This window comes from Bos grunniens, chromosome X (genome assembly GCF_055505025.1).
Source record: "Bos grunniens cultivar Pamir isolate PY7600 chromosome X, Bosgru_T2T1.0, whole genome shotgun sequence".
NCBI lineage: Eukaryota > Metazoa > Chordata > Mammalia > Artiodactyla > Bovidae > Bos > Bos grunniens.
The window spans coordinates 82000672-82019616 of NC_141194.1; the positions used below are offsets into that span (position 1 = coordinate 82000672).

Genomic DNA, 18945 nt, shown 5'->3' on the forward strand with positions numbered 1-18945 from the left:
GAGCGAGAGTCATGTGGAGCCATAAATCCTTAGGATTTATTTTCCCTGGTGTATGTGCTTGCCTCTACTTTTGTTTCTAAATACCTTTAAATGATTGAGTTGTTCACCAGGCAATTAGAGGAAGATGTGCTCATTTCACACTCCCGGTTGACTTGATGGGTGGGGAGAATGTCATTTAATACAAGACACTATGGTTTTGTGGTCTTTCCTTCTGGAAGAAGCTAGCAAGGGATTGAGGAATACACTATAAACCACTATAAACCATATTCTCCTTCCTACTTTTCCCATACATTGGGGAAAATATTGTGTGCAAAGGGCAGATTTTTTTTTTATTAAAATATTTGGTAGTTGCCAAAATTAAAAACCAGGAGGCTTTACACTTAAACCTTTGACTTCTACTTTCTCTTGAAAAATCAGAAGTCCTGGCCAAATTGGGCCTGCTTTTCCCCTGGTGATGACCTAGCTGCCCCCTTTAGAGGTGTCCTGCCTTCTTCTTGCAGAGAAGGCAATGGCACCCCACTCCAGTACTCTTGCCTGGAAAATCCCATGGGTGGAGGAGCCTGGTAGGCTGCAGTCCATGGGGTCGCACAGAGTCAGACACGACTGAAGCAACTTAGCAGCAGGCAGCCTCCATCATTGGCTTTGTCTCCTGACACTGAGCCTGAGGGTTGGTATCTTAATTGTTTTTATCTTGGTAAAATATATACAACATAAAATTTACCATGTTAACTATTTTTTAAGTAAGTAACGGGAAAAGGCAATGGCATCCCACTCCAGTACTGTTGCCAGGAAAATCCCATGGATGGAGGAGCCTGGTAGGCTGCAGTCCATGGGGTCGCTAAGAGTCAGACACGACTGAGCAACTTCACTTTCATTTTCCACTTTCATGCATTGGAGAAGGAAATGGCAACCCACTCCAGTGTTCTTGCCTGGAGAATCCCATGGATGGCGAATCCTGGTAGGCTGCAGTCCATGGGGTCGCACAGAGTCGGACACCACTGAAGCAACTTAGCAGCAGCAGCAGCAAGTAAGTAGCATTAAATACATGCACAATGTTGTACAACCATCACCACTATCTTGTTCCAGAATTTTTTTTATCAGTCCAAAGATAAACTGTGCTCATTAAGCAATAACTCTCCATTTCTTCCTCCCCTCAGTCCCTGATAGCCACTCTGCTATTTTCTGTGTCTGTGAACAGTGCCTATCCTAGGTACCTCAGAAGAGCAGAATCACACAATATTTGTCCTTTTGTATCTGGCTTCTTTGGCTTAGCGTAATATTTTAAAGGGAGACCTTGATTTTTTAATTGCTTTTTTCTTGCACATGTGGCTGTTGCTCAGTTGCCAAGTCATGTCTCGCTCTTTGCAACCCCATGGACTGCAGCATGCCAGGCTTCCCTGTCCTTCACTATCTCCCGGAGTTTGCTCAAAACTCATGTCCATTGAGTCAGTGATGCTATCTAACCATCTCATCCTCTGCTGCCCTCTTCTCCTTTTGCCTTCAATCTTTCCCAGGATCAGGGTCTTTTCTAATGAGTTGTCTCTTCACATCAGGTGGCCAAAGTAGCACGTTGACATTGATTTTTACTGTGTTTGGAGGGGGCACTGCACCCCATGTCTTCCAGGATCTTAGTTCCATGACCAGGGATTGAACCCAGGCCACGGTGAGTCATAATCTCTAGACCACCAGGAAACTCCTGATTTTTATTGCATTTTAAAGTAAGATTTGCATTTTATTGAAAAAAAAAGTGTCAAATAGGACAGGTAGTTTGGGATGGAGATTCTTGACTTCTAAGCTTCAAATGTTCGTTACATCTATTATCAATATGTGGAGATTGTTCATGTACTCAGGCAAGCCCGTGTCTTTACACAGGTGTTCTACAGTTAGTGGTTAATTCTTGTGGTATCCCCCAGAGGCTTCTCTATATAGTCAGGATATGAAGACACAGGGATGCTCCAGGGATTAGTTAAACGTGTGTGGCAAACTTGGCTGTATAAACTCGCTCTCTGGAACTAGTATTCACTCCCTGCTCTCAACTTCTACAGTTTTTACTGTCAATCCCACTCATTTAGCACTTATCATATGCTTGTTAGTTGTCTTTTTCTGTATATACCCTTGAAGGCAGGAGCCAATTCTTATCCCTCTTTGTTTTTTCAGTCTTGTCCATAATAGCGGCTCCATCAATGTTTGTTGATGTTTGCCCCCCTCCCCGCTTCCTTTTAAGTAGAGCAGGCAAAGCATAGCTTTACACTGAAACTCAGTTTAAACAAACTGAAGGGTTTTCAGGGTAAAAACAGAAGGAAGTCTTGCATGGCAGGACAGAAGAACACCTAAGATGCTTAGAAGACTTGGGCGAAGAGGAGGTAGTAAAAAACCTGTTATTAGCCACAGGCTAAGAAAGTGACTCACACAGGGCCTGATCCACCATGAGATTCAGAGCTGTGCTCTGTTTTACCACATCAAAATTCAAAATCAGAGGAGATCAGTAATGCCCAAGGTAGGATTTGAGATGGGGAGTGTTAAAGGAAATAAGTGTTTGAGGAGTTTCCACTGTATGAAGGCCCCAGTAGCTGTGAGGAAGGCAGGTTTGAAAAAATCTTTGAAGGACAACTTCAAGCCTGGGGTCAGGCATTCTGCAAACAGTCACCAGGCCTTTGCTACCAGGGTTTGTTTTCCAGTATTTTCCATAACGGCCTAAACCACCTCTCAAGAGAGGCATGAGTAAAAGAATTTTGGCACATCTATGCAATGGAACACTGAACAGTCATTAAAAAGAATGAGGTAAAGGAAGTTACCTTGATATGGAAGGATATTTAAGAGACATTACTGAGTAAAGAAATGTAAAATGTGTGTGTGTGCAAATAATATATTTTGAAGATTATACCTAGGTATGGAGAGAAAGAGACTAATGAGAACAGAGCTAGAGAGGAACCCTTTATGGTCCTGCTTTCAGCACTGTTTTCATTTTACCATGTGCATATTTTACTTTTCCCACTTTAACAGCATTGTTAATTTTAGCAAGTATCCCATTACCATTATGATCAGCAGTCATCTGCAGCATATACCCACCCTATCCAGCTCTGTTGTCCACCCCTCCAAGCAAGGCTGGAATAATCTTCCTTTGCTTCACAAACTAGGTGTCTCCACGTCTTGAACACTCAAAATCTCACCTTTCCCAGGAAAAAATCACCTAAATAACTTCACCACACACATAAACTGAATCACACCAAGAAACAATTGTTGCCCCTGGCTTGCTTCTGAATCTTTCAGCAGCTCTAGCAGAACTCTCTGCACATTGAGGATACCTCCCTACTTTTTCTGCAGCTGGTTACAGCCTGGGACCCTGTTCATGGTGAGATGGTATTTCCTTGGAGCACACTTTCTCTTGTATGTTGGTCCATGGCACCTCAGAAGGTTCCCATTAGGCAGGCTTGCATTGGGTGTCATTTTCTCATTGGCATGAGTTCTTTGTAATAGCTCTGCATTGTCAAGGCCTTACATTTAGACCAACTCCCTCCTTGTAGTATTTTCTAGGAAATATGGATCTGTAGAGAATGGTGGTTTCCATGGTAAATGTTCCCCCACATTTGTTTTCTTAAGTGCTCTTCAGAGATACACAGTATGATTTCCTCTTTTAGTACCAGCACCACAATAGACTTTAGGTCGTGGCGCCACTGCAGAACTGTTTAAAAAAGAAATCTCACCTACCCTGGTTAGATTAAGTAGTAGTTTGTTATGCTAACTGCAGGGAGTCACTTTCATATCCACCCTGAAAACTGTAGGAAAAGAGCTGACTTTCAAAAAAAATAAAGCCACAGGGAGGTGATATATGTATACTTACGGCTGATCTGCATTGTTGTATGGCAGAAACCAACAAAACATTGTAAAGCAATTTTACCATTAAAAATAAATTTAAAGGAAGAAAAAGAAAAAAAAATAAAGCCACAAAACCTACACACCTTGGCTATAAATGCTTAAAGCATTATGAGCTGAATATTTGATTCCCAAACACATGTGGAGAATCTCCACGTGTGACAGAAACAAGTAGGAACATATACACGTGTGGAGTGCCTTGTGATTTACAGTTTTCACACACAATTCGTTTTATATTTCATATACCAGTGCCATTAGGTTAACAGGACATGTCTCATAGCCTTTATTTACAGATAGGAAAATAAAGGCTCAGAGAAATTAAGGAATTTAACCGAAGTCGTCGCACAACTAGCTAATGAGTGCTTGAGTCTGAAGGAGTTCTTCCTTTAGTTCCGAATTCCATCTTTCCTGCTATTTCTTTGTGCTTTCGTTTCCCGGCTTAAAATGGTTGATTTTCAGTGTCCCAGGAAGCTGTTCTCAACCAGGCTGTATTTTTCAAGCAATACCAATTTTTTCGCAGCCGGGAAATGTGACCACCACATTGACACTTCTCATACTTTTTTTCCCCCTTTGGGCCTAATGAATTAAGGGGGAAGAAAAGTTACCTATTCCCGGAGGGCCGGGAAGGTGTACCGGATCCAGCCGACACCCTGTCGTACTCTCTTAGGAGACGGAAAAACCAAGCGTCTCATCTTTCTTTTCTCGGCAGTAGCTGTGAGAGAACCGAGAGCAGGACAATAGCCTCTTGTTTAGTTTTATTAATTTTGAGGGCGGGTGGGACCAAAGAATCCGAGCGACGACGCACGTGACCAATCATAAGAGAACCTTGGGCCAGGATTCGCCAACCGGTAGCCGTCAAAGACTCGTGGGCGGAATTTACTCCTCTAGGCCGGCCCCGCCCAGACCCGCCCTCTCAGCCCGCCCAAGAGGCGGAGACTCGGAAGAGCCCCGCCCACGCCACCCCTGTTGCCAGCGCGGCCTGCCGCCGGGAGAGGGGCGGGAACGCAGGGTGGCGCGGAGGAGGAAAGGGGTGGCTAGGGGGAGTGGAGGAAGAAAGGAGGGTGTCTCGCGGAGCTGTGACCTGGGTGGGGGCCTCCTGGTCATAGGAAGCAAGAGGGGAAGGAAAACTAAGGATCGCTGCTCCTTCCTGAATTATTTTAAGCAAGCTTCTCGAGAAGCTGCTTTTCAGCATTTCTGTTATTTGTTTTTCTTCCCCCCGCTATGGGGCGGGGAGTGGCACTAGCTCTCCCACGCGACTCCGCTCCGCTGTTGCCGCACACTATTTTTGGAGTCTTTGCACAAGTCTTTCCTTCCTCCCAGCCAGTCCTTGCGTAGACTCGGGGCTACTATAACCGAACCGTGCCACGTTCGTGGGCTTCCAGAGTGAGCGTCCCCGCTTTCGTCGGAGCTATCGGACCCGGGCCTTCAATTGTTTGAACTTCCCCGCCCCTAGCCCCGCCCCTCTTCCGCCCCCCGCCCCTCTTCCGCCCCCCCCTCCCCCGCCCGGGGTCCTGGCCGACTCCCCCACTTCTTTCCCCGCCCTCTTCTCCGCCCCACTGCCTAGTCCACCCCGCTCCCCGCCCCACCCCCCGGCTCCTGGGCGGTCCTAGCCGCTCACCGCAAGAAGAAAAGCCACCCGTTCGTCCCCCTCCCCTAGCTCCCAGCTCCTTTGCCTAGGAGCTGCCTTCATCGCAGTCACGCCCCTTCCTTCCGAGGAGCTTTCTAGCTGCCTAAGCTGGTAGACCCCCTGATTTATTCCTCCATCTCCGCTCCCTTTCGCCTCATCTTCTCTTAGTTTTCAGCGCCCCCTCCACCCCCACCTCCAGTCTGTCTCGCCTCCGACCATCCGCTGCTCCACCCTCCGGCCCGGTATCCTGCCTGTCCACTGCCACCAAGGAGAGACCGGACGGAGCGGTGAGGAGGGGAGCAGCCGGGAGCTGGGGCTTCCCTCCTGCCTACCCCTGGCCTCTGGCCCGGGACCGAAGCCACTTGCGCCAGCAGAGTCGTCACCTTGTCTTCGTTTCCTTCAGGGGTAGGAGACGCGTGGTTACTTTTCGCGGGGAATTGGGGCAGGAATCCATGGTGGCATGAACTTGATCATAACCTCAGCGTGAGTGAGTCGATCTAGATTTGCGTGGGGATGCCTGTGTTCTACTTTCTTTGCAGCTGGCCACAAGTTTTCCGGGATGTGCAGTAAGTTAAATAGGTTAAAGAGTGTGCGCTCTTTTCCCCGTCCTACGGAGATGCGAATGGGTACCACTATTTGATGGCACTTTTACTTTCTTGCCTCCTGGGGTCCTTGTAGGTCTCTAGGTAATTAAGCACAAAAGGAACTAAAGAGCAGAGGGAACTTGAAGTCTACGTTTAGATCATCTGGAATGTCTGGGTTTATCTCAGATTGCTAGATACATTTTTCCTAAATGCTTGGGGTTGAGGTGGGAGCTCACACTCCTCTTCCCCGGGGCTGTAAATTCTTGAAATCTTAGCCTGGAGGAGTAATCTACAGTGCTATACTCTTTTAGGTATAGGTTCTTTTAGGTATAGGTGTGTGTGTGGTCATGAAGAAAGGGTTGCCCCTTATTTGCGTTATGGATGTTAGTAATTAGTTTTGCCTGATCATGCAGGTGTCTTGAGGGTCCCAAGGCTGGGTCGCTGTACACAGATGCTTCAGCAGCAGAATGGCTTTATCAGGGTAAGCCAATGAAGAGAAGAAAATTGAGAGACAAAGTGACAGTGTTTGTAGACTGAGCAATCCCTGGTTAATTGCTGCTAGTAATAATATAATAGTAATTTGCAGCAAAGGACTAAATACGATTAAATGAGAGAGGAAAGGACAGTTTGTGAGAAATGGCATTTCCAATCTCTGACATGTATTTTAGAAGGGATTTTCTGACACCTTGGAGTATCTGATTTAGTTTTACTTCCTCTTCCTTGTCCTCCCCCACCCCCATGAAGAGTGGAAGTTGGGAGGCAGATTAAAGCTTTAAAAAATATAACCCTCTTCTCCCATTCAGAGAGGAAGATAATTAGTCACCATAATCTTCCATAATGTGGGGCTAAGGGTATTTAAGTCTCCTTGAACTAGGCTTTGTGAAAAGTCCTTTCTCAGAACAGCCTTTGTGAAGCTTTCTGAGTTAGACCTTTCAGCACCCTCATTTAGTAGCTAAGAATAGTTTGAAATACCATTTTGGATGCTAGATAAATCTTCACCCATCTCCCACCTAACCTCCAATCTAGCAAGCATGGCAAACTTATAAGAATGGTGGTGTTCAAAGACCAATTACCAAGATGTCTGCAACATATTGCTTATTGGGGAACAAATTATTTTCTTATATTTTTACCTGATTTCATTAGTTGATTTCAGTGGGGGAAAAGAAAGCAGGAAGGAGAGAAGGAATGCTACAGGGTGACAATTTTAAAGGCTATCATATTTCAGATCAACTGAGAAGGAAAAGTTGGCCTGACGAAACTACATTTTATAACTGGCCTGGGACATTTTAATAGCCAGGTGGTTGTAGAGTAGTTGCATCTATTTACAGATGATAACTCAGGTTCCAGCTATTCTGTATGGGTTTATCCAGTGTCATTTACAGACACTTTCTGGCACTACATCATACTTCATTTTAAGATACTTCTTTCTTTGGAAAAGTCTGTGGCTCTGTAAAATTGAAAGCACTTTTTCTTACTTCATAGTCTAGATATGAAGTAAATCTCTAACCATGCTTATATGTAAAGTAACTTTTGCTTGAAAGTTGCGGATCTGTTTACCTATGTAAAAGATTTTAGGGAATTTAAAAATTCACATTCAATACTGTTTTGGATTTGGAAATTGAAATCTCATTTCTGGTTTATGAAGTAGGATTTATTAGACTAATGTATTACCAAGGCGTTTTGTGGAGTTGCTTTTTATGAAGTTTTGTAAAGACCGAATCAGTCTCTTTCTAGAATGCCTTAGGAACAGTCTATTCAGAAAGCAGAGGGATGGATGCTATGACCTTGAGGTTCCATTGAGTGCCAGAATTCTAAGTGGGTACATCTGCTTCTGTGCCTCTCCTAAGAGCCCTCTCCCAGGGCCTGTGCCTTCTTTAAAAGGGTGTCTTTGTAATTAAGCAGCCCTTCTCCCCCATCCCCCTTTTCTTCCTTTGATCAGCTTTTTTAAGGCCTTTTTTCCATTTTGGAGACAAGAGTTGTTTCTCACACTCTCCTACTCCCTTCTTAAGGTTTCTTTTCCTTTCTCCCCACCAAAGTGCCCCAAAGTTCTCAGGATGGCTAGAAATTGTTTTGTTTTGTTGGGCTAGGGGTGTTACCAATGAGGAGGTATTGACGATATAGTCCCTCTTGAGAAATGTTTGTGACCAGGTAGCCTCTTCCATGGAGACTGAGCATTTGGAATGCATGAGAACAGTTTATTCTTAGGGGCTGTCTGGAAGAAATTGTCCTTTGCACCCATTAAGCCCAGCTTAAACCCACTGAAAGGAGTGGAGAGAGGTGTGTGTGGTCGTAGCTGAGCCTTTTAGGATGGTAAATGGGTAAATGTTCCCAAATCTCCTATTACATCACCTCTTTCCCCCATGGATTCAGGGGGTTTGGAGATCTGCTTGACAAGTTAATTAGCTTGGGACTAAACCAATTTGTTTAGAATTGTGCTCCATTGATTTCCTGTCCCCAGGAATTTTTGTTGCTGGTTTGCTATGACGTGTTGTCTTTAGTCTTGCTTACTTCTTCGTTCTTTGCTTCCTTTTGTGGACTTTGGTCCAAAATCTAGGGTCCCACCCCTAAGTCAAAGGTTAGAATTTGGTCCCAGGAACTAAGGGGGGCATTAAACAAGCTGCCCATATGGCATTACTCTTCTCCATGGTGGGTTTCTGACCCCTTTTAAAACAGAGAAAGGAGTGCTGTCTTCCCTTCCATACACGAAATCTGAACTAGGAAAGAAAAAAGGATAAAGAAGGAAAATAGGAGGTCATTTGTTTTGTAAAAGAATCCACTACAGTTTTCTTTGAAAGAACTAGCTTTCCTAGTTAGTGCCTTTGAACTATGACTTGATATGTAAAAATTCACTCTGAGACTGCTCAAAAACACATTTATTGTATAAAGGTTTTAGAATTTTGTTGTAATGATTATTGCTTGAATAAGTGAGGCCATTATTTGGTCTTGGAAATCTTTTTGTTACATGGGATGGAGTTAATTGTCTAAATCATCCTGGCTTGTAATAATGCTGGCCACGTTTAGCCTCACCGTACATCCACTCATAGAAGAAAGCTAGTATGACTTTCTGAAACAATATCAGATTTCATGGATTTTGAGAAGTCTAAATGGGCCTCTATTCCATATAGGTAGAAGATTTAAATTCCAGTTGTTGTATTTTCTGGTAGTCTGTTCATGTATCTAGTAAGGCTGACAAAAATAATAGCAACTGATGCCATCTTAAATAAAAAAATGCACAATAAGTTTTCCTTGTGAGCCTGTTGGTGAGTGGGGCTTGGTTCTGAGCCCAACTCTTAAGTTTGCCACCCTTAGCAAGTTTCCTTCTCTGTAAATTGTGGGGGATCAGACAGGATGATTTTGAGAACCAGTTATCAAAAGTTTAGGGTTCTCTACTTACGCCTCGATTTCTGATGTGAATGTGAATGATTCCTACTAAATGAGGTGCAGCAGTTGTTAGAAATACAATCATGTAGTCACATGGATATATTAAGAAAAACACTCTAAGGATATATCAATAATCAATATATTGATATAAATGCATTGTGTTTTGTATATTAGCAACATATCAAATTAAAAAGCTAAGACCCTACCCAAAACTTCATCAAGAATCCCATCATTCTAACAGATCACCTGCTTTAATTTTTTGTAGTTTCTTTCAAGTCCTTGTTTCTGTACTAATAGAGTTTTACAGAATGAGAGTCCTAGAAATGTACACTGTTGCTTTTAAATTTTGAAAAAGAGCCCACCTAAGACTTAGCTTCAGAGAAGGTGATGGCACCCCACTCCAGTACTCTTGCCTGGAAAATCCCATGGATGGAGGAGCCTAGTAGGCTGAAGTCCATGGGGTCCCTCAGAGTCAGACAGGACTGAGCGACTTCACTTTCACTTTTCACCTTCATGCATTGGAGAAGGAAATGGCAACCCACTCCAGTATTCTTGCCTGGAGAATCCCAGGGACAGGGGAGCCTGGTGGGCTGCTGCCTATGGGGTCGCACAGAGTCGGACACGACTGAAGCGACTTAGCAGCAGCAGCAGCAGCAAGACTTAGCTTTGTAAACCCATGTGGAGGAATGAAGTCAGAATCTGAGTATATGTGAGGAATCAAATGCCAGGAGAAACTAACAGATTTAATAAGTAATCCCTAATCCATTTCTGTAATTTAGGGTGTTCTTGTATCTAGTAAGGCTTTTAAGTGTACTCCCTTGACCTCCTAGTACCCTTCTCCCATTCTTTTTAAGCAAAAGGAAAACTAGAATTCACTGTTTACTTTGTCTAAATCATTAGCAATGATTCTTAAATCACTGTATCATGATATACCTTCAGGAGAGTACAAATATGGGTATACTATGAAATCTCCCAAACAAGAAAGAAAAAGCAAGAGAACACAAATTTTTTAATAGCTTTGAAAACAATATTAAACTAGAATAAATAATAGTAAGGAAACTAAGGGCTTTAGATAATTAAATAAAAGACATAGGTAGTAAGCAGAATGACCCACACATAAGAGGTTCTTCGTTTGAGGCTTTACTATACAGTGACAGTTCAGTTACATGGTCCTTCAATTTTCCTTTGATAGGCTCTTCATAAATTAGATTAAATTTCATTTAACCAGAATAGGAAAGTGAAGTATGGGTTTTTAGTACTCAGAAAGTACCAAGTCAAATATAGGAACTTTTTTAATGATATGTGTTCATGGGGAAAATGCAGATGGATATATCTGCTAACATCTCCTAAGGTGATTTTTGAAGATCTGCTTAAAAAAACAACTCTGTAGGCTGCCCTTGACATTTGTTAATTCACTTTCACTATTGCCCCAACTCATGAAATATCATTAGACTGCATGACTTGAAGCCAGGCTCTGGGTTTCTCTGCCCAACCCTTTGACTTGCCATGTGACCAAGGGTAAATGAATTAGCTGGTCTGAGCTTCAGTTACCCTTCTGGGAAGCAAGGATATTAATATTTCACAGAGGTGTTTAGGCATGCTTCATATTGGGCACATGCTTTGAGGTCATTGGATGAAAGGTGTCTGCATGATGGCCGAGCAGGCTTATTATAGGGTCCTGAGCAGGTGTTCACTTTTAATGAGCTTTTTCTCTTTCATAACATCCAGAGCCCTTTGGTGCCTCAATTGCCATACTGACTATAATTGATTGTCCCAACATTTGTATTATTGGTCCTCTTTTATAAAAAAAATTACAACACTGTCATTTATATGATAAGTTGATGTTCTAATCAGAGGACTCCAGCATCCGCCGGGGTGGTGAAAAATAGCTTCAAAAAGAGACATTAGTTGGAATGTGCCATGGAGATCGTTGAGTTCTTCAAAGTTCTTACAAAAAATTAAAAAGAGTAAAGAAAATTTCTGCATGTATCTCTGTGTGTGGATGTGTGTGTGTGTGTTTTAAGGGAGAAAGTTTTGAGTAATATTTGCTTGTGACACATACTGATGATAGCCAGTAACTGAAACCCAGCCATTGTAGTGTTTTATACACAGCTGGTTTTTATTAATGATGGAATATTTATGCTTGCTGCACAATTCGTGGCTCATTTCCATGTGTATGTCAGAACTTAAATACCCCCCAAAGCAACATTAAGATAACATTAAATATAAATGTGGCCAAGTTAGAAAGGGTGGATTGGGGGAGTCCTCTTTATCCTTATTGATGTTGCTTCAGATCACAATAACTGCCTCCCAACCTTAGGCATTGATGCTGATCTTTATTTTTTCCCTTTATATATCCTGTAGCATGCTTCAAATTTTGATCCTTTTGATATGGACAAATGACTGCTCCCCCCCATAATGCAGATGAAACTGATGTATGTGTTTTTTAAGAGCATATTTTCCCTGCACATGCTTCTCATTATCCGAGAGGCCTGGACTCAATCAGTAAAGGAGCAGAGAAACCACATAATTGAAAGGAGAATGACGGTGGTGCATACTTGGAATATTTGTGGGAAGGAGATTGCTGACATCAGAAAATGTAGTGGCCTGAGTGTTAACAGCATTGAAGAGAAATAAGCTTTCTGTGTTTCTGTGCATTGAGAATTATTTTTAAGGGGATAAAAATATGGGCCAGGTTTGACATCCTTTTATGAAGTTGCCCTGGAAACTTTGATGAAGGTTGTTATAGAATGGTTCAATTAAAACCTTCCCCATTAGGAAGCTAATTAGTACATCACTTACTCATTTCGGTTGTTTTCAAGGGGCATGGATTTGCATTGAATTAATGACATTCTTTTCCATGTGATAGCAAAGTAAGATAAAAATCACAGATGGGGAAAATTATTTAGATTGCCTATTTTGAAGAAATCGAATTTCCTCTTTATTACATTTAGGTTTTCAGTTCAGATTTTTCTTTCACTCTGTTTATATACAGTGATCACATTTTAGTTTAGTAGCCAGTTTTACTTTGTGGATCATGGGCTGTAAACCAAAGCTTATTAGTTTGAGTTTCCCATATGAATTGGAGAAATACGACAAATGACAATAAACCATTTTATTAAGGTAACATTTGTGTTCTTTTCTCCTACAATTAGTTTCTCTTTGCCGTGTGTGTGTGTGTGTGTGTGTGTGTGTGTGTGTGTGTGTGTTTGGTGGAGGCAAATTGCTTTCTTAGGAAAAAAAAATGATGGAGCTAAGAAAATTTGATGACCGCCCCCCTTACTCCCTAGAACATTTTGTCTGCCTCAGGCTCTCAGCTTGGCTTCCATTAGGACACTGTGATGATTTTTCCGACCTAGTACTTTTTGTGAGTATGCTAACTGGTTCTCCCATGGCAGCCTGAAGTAGAGCGGTTATGATGGGAATTGGAGCGCAGAATTTCTAGTATGTTCTTTCTACTGTACTCCATCTTATTTAGGGAAATGAATCCTTGCTTCTGAGGGTTGAAGGCCATTTGCAATAGAATAAGTGTCCTGTAGTTAAATAAATATGTAATATGGATCTGCTGTGGTCCTCCTTTCCTTCGTAACTAGTAGGGGACAGTCATTCTGTACATATATTCCCTGATGCTGTATGCCTGTGACCTGTGCCTGCACCAGTTTCGGAGAGTAAGTGGGGACATTGGCTGGGTTATCTGATTTGTAGTTTAATTGATTCCACCTTAGCCCTTCCTGAGAAATCAGGGTCTAGATTTTGTTTTTCAGTAGCAACTCGGTGAAGACAGGTTCCTGGGGCTTGTAAATCAGAGGGAGAAGCGGCTGCCTTTGGGGAGTGACTCGGGCCCTTTGGTATGAAGATACGAAATGCTGGCTTCTGTCCATGCACCTGCTGGATGCCACACCTGTAGTCAGCACCTGAGCCCCACTCAGACAGAAAAAACAGACTGAAGGCAAATGGAGCTCCCTTCAAAAGGGGTTCAACAGAACGGAGAGCTCCTGATTATGTTAGCAGAGCACCACTGTGAATGATTGCATTGAGCCATTGCAGTGTTGGTATGGGGAAACGTCTTAGATATTTTCTTATAGGTGCAGTGCACTGGCTTGCTCAAGAGACTGTTGAAGTCCCAGAGGAATTTGCTTTCCTGATGAATTTTTCCTGGGAACTGTTGTCTTAATCAGAGAGTCAGTTCTGTAGAAGTTTGTGTCTAGTCACACAGCACGGGGCAGGAAGTCACAAGACCTGGGTTCTGATCCTGGCCCCACGAGTAAGTCAGAGTGGAACCTTGGTCAAATTAATTATCAAAAATTATCTGTCCTGGACTTAAGCTTCTCCTGTTAATAAAATGGAATTAATTACATCAGGCTTTATTTCCTCACAGAGCTGCAGAGAAGGACGAATAAGATAACAGAAGTGAAAGCTTCTGTCTCCTTAGAAGAAAGGCTGAGAAACTTAAGGTAAGAGTATTATTGTTATTGCTATTCTGTGTCTTTCATTCATTTTCTTCTCTTTCTGTTGCCTCTAGCAGAGTGTTTGGAAAGTTATTTACTCAATAGGCAGTTATTAAGCACCTAATGTTTTAGGTGTTGGGATGGGAAGTATACAGAGGAAATCATGCACTCAGCCCATGCCCTCTAAGATCACAATTTCCATTTCTGGCTTAGCCTATCATAATGATTTCTATTGGGGCTTCCCTGATGGCTCAGGTGATAAAGAATCTGCAGTGCAAGTGAACCGGGTTCCATCTCTGGGTTGGGAAGATCCGTGGAGTAGGGAATACCCACTCTAGTATTCTTGGCTGGAGAATTCCATGGACAGAGGAGCCTGGTGGGATACAGTCCATGGGGTCGCAAAGAGTCAGACATGACTGAGGGTAACATTTTCACTTCACTTCAACCTGGATACTTAGAAACATAAAAGAATAAAAATGAACTTTCTTCTCTCTGCATTGCAAGTGGGGACTTCTGACCCTGGAGCAGTGTACTACAAGGTCTCGATTAAAGGTATGTGGGGGAAAAGCCATTCAGTACATAAGGGAATTTCTCTCTCACTCCCACATTTGCAAAGCACCTGACTCTTTAATGATCACTTTTTTGAGGAGTCTATCGTTAGCTTCATCCTTGTTCTGTTCTGCTTCTATTCTGTATGATCCAGCCCACTCTTTGACCTTAGATTTTACCATATGCTAATGACTCTGAAAGATATATCTCAACCTATCTTTGACTCCTCCCTTTTCAACTTCCCCAACATTGGTTATCAGATTCCACCTCTCCTACTCAGCTCATGGGATTTTTCCCTGTAGGAAGTTTTGCTCAGGTGGCCCAGAGTTTTTATTTTTGCAGCATCCTCTGCATTGCCTGAGCTATTTGCTCATATCTCTGGTTTCCCGTTGAATTGAGCCCCCTCTGCTTGTCTGGGAACTCCTTGAGGACTAGACTCTGTATTACTTTCTTTTTTTTTTTTTTTTTAATCCATTCTAGGGCCTGTTCTGGAGAAGGCAATGGCAACTCACTCCAGTACTCTTGCCTGGGAAATCCCATGGACGGAGGAGCCTTGTAGGCTGCAGTCCGTGGAGTCACAAAGAGTCGGACACAACTGAGCAACTTCACTTACACTTTTCACTTTCATGTACTGGAGAAGGAAATGGCAACCCACTCCATTATTCTTGCCTGGAGAATCCCAGGGACGGGAGCCTGGTGGGCTGCCTTCTATGGGGTTGCACAGAGTTGGAAACGACTGACGTGACTTAGCAGCAGCAGGGCCTATTCAGTGCCTGGCTATAGTAAAGTGAAAGAAAGTGAAGTTGCTCAGTCGTGTCCCACTCTTTGCGACTCCATGGACTATACAGTCCATGGAATTCCCCAGGCCGTAATACTGGAGTGGGTAACTCTTCCCTTCTCCAAGGGATCTTCCCAACCCAGGGATCAAACCCAGGTCTCCCGCATTGCAGGTAGATTCTTTACCAGCTGAGCCAGGAGGGAAACTGGCTATAGTAAGTGCTTAATAAATGTTTGTGGAAAATATGGTGCGATAAGTATTGTAATAGAGATGTGTCCAAAGTCCAGTGGGGAGACTGAGAAGAGAGAATTAATTTTCCGCATTTAGCAGAATTGGGGGGCAAGGGGAAGATGGAGATGGATTGGGAAAATTCTTCAAGGAGAAGATGGAAAGAGCAACTGCCATCTTCTGAAAGCTCTGACTGAGCAGCCCAGAAAGAAATGCTTGTTGTGTCTGCTTTTGCTAAGCCAGGGGCATCTCTGCCCTGCTGCCTCCTCTGTCTTAAGACTGGATGACTTTTATGGTTGAATCTGCAAATAAACCTCTGTCTATAACACATTGACCATGTAAGACAGGTGCCACTTAGTCATATAATATTAAACAAGACTGACCTTAAATGTGCCTCTTTAACTGTGGTTGAAAATAGAGGTACACACAGGCTCATTTGGTCATGTGCACTTATTTCTATATAGCAAAATAGCCTTTAAAATATATTGAAGATTGGTTCTGAAAATTACCAGATTTATTTCTCAGAATGTACCATGTTGGGTCACTGGAACTGAATGTTTTTGAGCTGTCAGATCTTTCCAAGGGCAAAAATGAAACATGATATAAGCCATTACAGGCCATGAACCTGTTCTCACCCACCTGATGCTTTTACTAATTAGCTTCTTGGCTGAGTGGCAATTTGGGGCAAGTGCGTGCAAGCTGGATTCACAGGGGAACCTACATTCCACTCTGCCATTTCGCAAGCCACTAGGATACTACACTGGCTTCTTTCCCTCCCAGGAGTCCTGCTCTGCCCTGGTGGAAAAATGGGAGCAGAAGAACTTTTCATTAAATAAAGGAGAGATTTCATGGGGCTTTGGTGTTTTGTTAGTTTTATTTATTTTTTTTAGTGAGTTGTCTGAAAACATTCATGTTCCTTGACCCATTAATTTTACTTCTGGGACTCTATTATTAGGGAACAATCCAAAATATTGAAAAAAGGCTAAATCACAAAGATGATCTTGTCACATTATTTAGATTAGCAGAAAGTGAAAAAGCAATTTAAATCTTTTAATAATTGGAGAATAGATTAGGGAATCTTGATGCATTCATTTAATGGACATAGAATTGTTTGTTAAGAAGTCTACGTCACAACATAGAAAAAGTGCTTATGATTAAGTGAAATGGAGGAGCCAAAATGATATGTATGTTAATATTTCATTGCTTTGTGAAAAATACAAAACCACATAGAAATAAACTACAGATAATATTTTATAATGCTAACAATGCTTGGGCTGAGGCGTTGGGATTATGAGTGGTTTTTTTTTTCTCTTTGTTATCAGTATTTGCATATTGTACTTACATTATTATACTTGTAAAATAAAAATGGGTAGTATGCCACTGAAAACAGAAGATTGGTAAAGCTGGCAAGTTTCAGGTATATTCTTAACCTTTTCTCAGTTTATGCTCAATCTGATTCCATGGACTGCTTATACTTTTTCTGAGGCAAGAAGAAATGGGATGTGATGGTGTGATCTATTCCTCCCTTGGAATGAGTGTTTGTGGAGGGGAGTGGAGGATGGTAGCATCAGGATTCTCCTTGTTAGTGTTTCACTGCTCATGTACTCTTTAGGGTTAATCACCTTTGTTGACTATTACCTTATTCAAGTTGATTGTTTTAGAATCCAGAAGAGTAAAACTGCTACCAAATTGACCATGCCTTGCGTTACCATTTGAGAAACAGATAACTGACACTGATCCTAAGATTTGGAAATGCCAAGGACCTGCTGTGATTCTTAAAATAATTTTCCAACCTAATCTAGATAGAAGTAGAGATAGGAGCAAAGAGGTGGGACCAACTCATAACCTGTTCTTAAACTAGTGCTAGACTTGAACCATAGTAAGTGCCAAGTTGGTATGATGTTGACAAGATCTGGAACAGAGGCCTGGAAATATTGATCAGTGGAGGTTCCTATTACTCTCCAACCTACCTGCATATCATGGCCTAAAGAGGAGAGGTTTTGCCGGGTCCTTCTGCCATACCTCTGGCTAAACATATCCCTCTTATGTCTTTGAATTTTCCCTCCTCCCATTAACATTTTACTTCCAGTGGAATTGGAAAATTGATGGTAGCATTAAGCCAGATTTATAATCTCTTAAAATCAGAGTCAATTCAATTTAATGAATATTTGTTAAGCATCTTCAATGTACAAGCTAATATACTACATAATATATTGTAGTGCGAATGTGCATGCTAAGTCGCTTCAGTCATGTCCAACTCTTTGTGACCCTATGGACTATAGCCCACCAGGCTCCTCTGTCCAAGGGATTCTCTGGGCAAGAATCCTGGAGTGGGTTGCCATTTCCTTCTCCAGGGGATCTTCCTGACCCAGGGATCAAACCTCTCTTATGTCTCCTACATTGGCAGGCGGGTTCTTTACCACTAGTGCCGCCTGGGAAGCCCATATATTGTAGTGGAAGTGCTGTTACCCTAGGAATAATAAAACCTGCATTCTGGCCCTGGCTCTGATCACTTTTAAGCTCTGACATCTTCATCTTTAGAAAGAGAGGGTTAGACTACCAGATGGTCTTCCAAGAGTCTTTCTAGTTCTGGCCTTCACTTATTTAAGGATGGGGGCATAGAAGATTTGAGTTGCAAATAAAAGGTTTAAAAAAAAAAACTTTCTTCATAAAATAACTGTACTATGCTAGAAAAAGACCACTTTGAAATAGTAGTAGTAATAGCTAACTTTTATTGAGCCTTTACAATGTACTGGGCTCTGAGCTTAGCACTTTACATAGACTACTTCCCTTAATCTTTATAACAACCATATGAGGTATGAACACCGTTAGCCCTATTTTGCAGATGATGAAATTGAGACTTGGGGAGACTGAGAGACATGGGTGAGGTCAGTTAGTAAACCATAGATCCAGGATTTGGATTTGGGCAGTGTGATTCTGGACCCAGGCTTGTAATCATGATATTTATACTGCCTGCCCATTACCCACTGAAAGTTTTAGGGATAACCTGCAAAGGGACCATTGTTTCTTACCTCCCAAAGGAAGCAAATTAGTAGCTTGCATTTCAAGACTCTTGGGAAAGGCGTTCTCTAGGACACTTCAGGCCACAATATGGACCAACGTGAGAGGACATGAGAGAATTCAATGGCCTGTTTGGCATCTTTATGTGGGAAGTTGTGTGTCTGTGCGTGTGTTATGCACAAATACATGCACACAGATATAGGGAAAACTTTGAACTGGCTTCCTTCCATTTAGCTGGAAGTAAAATGGTATGAAACAAGTTGACCAAGATTTAGCAGAGAAACAGGTTCCCTAGACTCAGATTCTTCATCCTGGTTGGTAGAGTGAGGGGTGAGGGCAGAATCGGAGGAGGAGGTAGAAGGGATAGAAAGAAGATCTTATAGGCAGATTTCAAAATTTACGTGAAGGGTTGGAATTTGGTGTGTCCCGGCCATGTTGATTCTCTGGGACTTAGCT

At 42.4% G+C, this 18945-nt stretch overlaps 1 protein-coding gene across 12 annotated transcripts in view; it reads left to right on the top strand.

Annotated features, from left to right (window-relative positions):
* Positions 1–5431: 5431 nt before the first annotated feature.
* The window catches only part of AMOT (angiomotin), a 68512-nt gene continuing 54998 nt past the window's right edge, over positions 5432–18945 (top strand). For 2 of the 12 annotated variants that reach the window (XM_086388000.1, XM_086388007.1), the window contains exons 1-2: positions 5432–5905; positions 13844–13919. Coding sequence is in view for 1 of the 12 variants with exons in the window: in XM_086388009.1 (XP_086244135.1) it covers positions 6060–6066; positions 13844–13919 (83 nt within the window). In the remaining 11 variants the exon portion in view is untranslated. Of the gene's footprint in view, positions 6067–13590; positions 13730–13843; positions 13920–14417; positions 14466–18945 lie in introns of those variants that run through there. The other 10 variants (XM_086388002.1, XM_086388012.1, XM_086388001.1 and 7 more) reach the window with 9 other exon arrangements.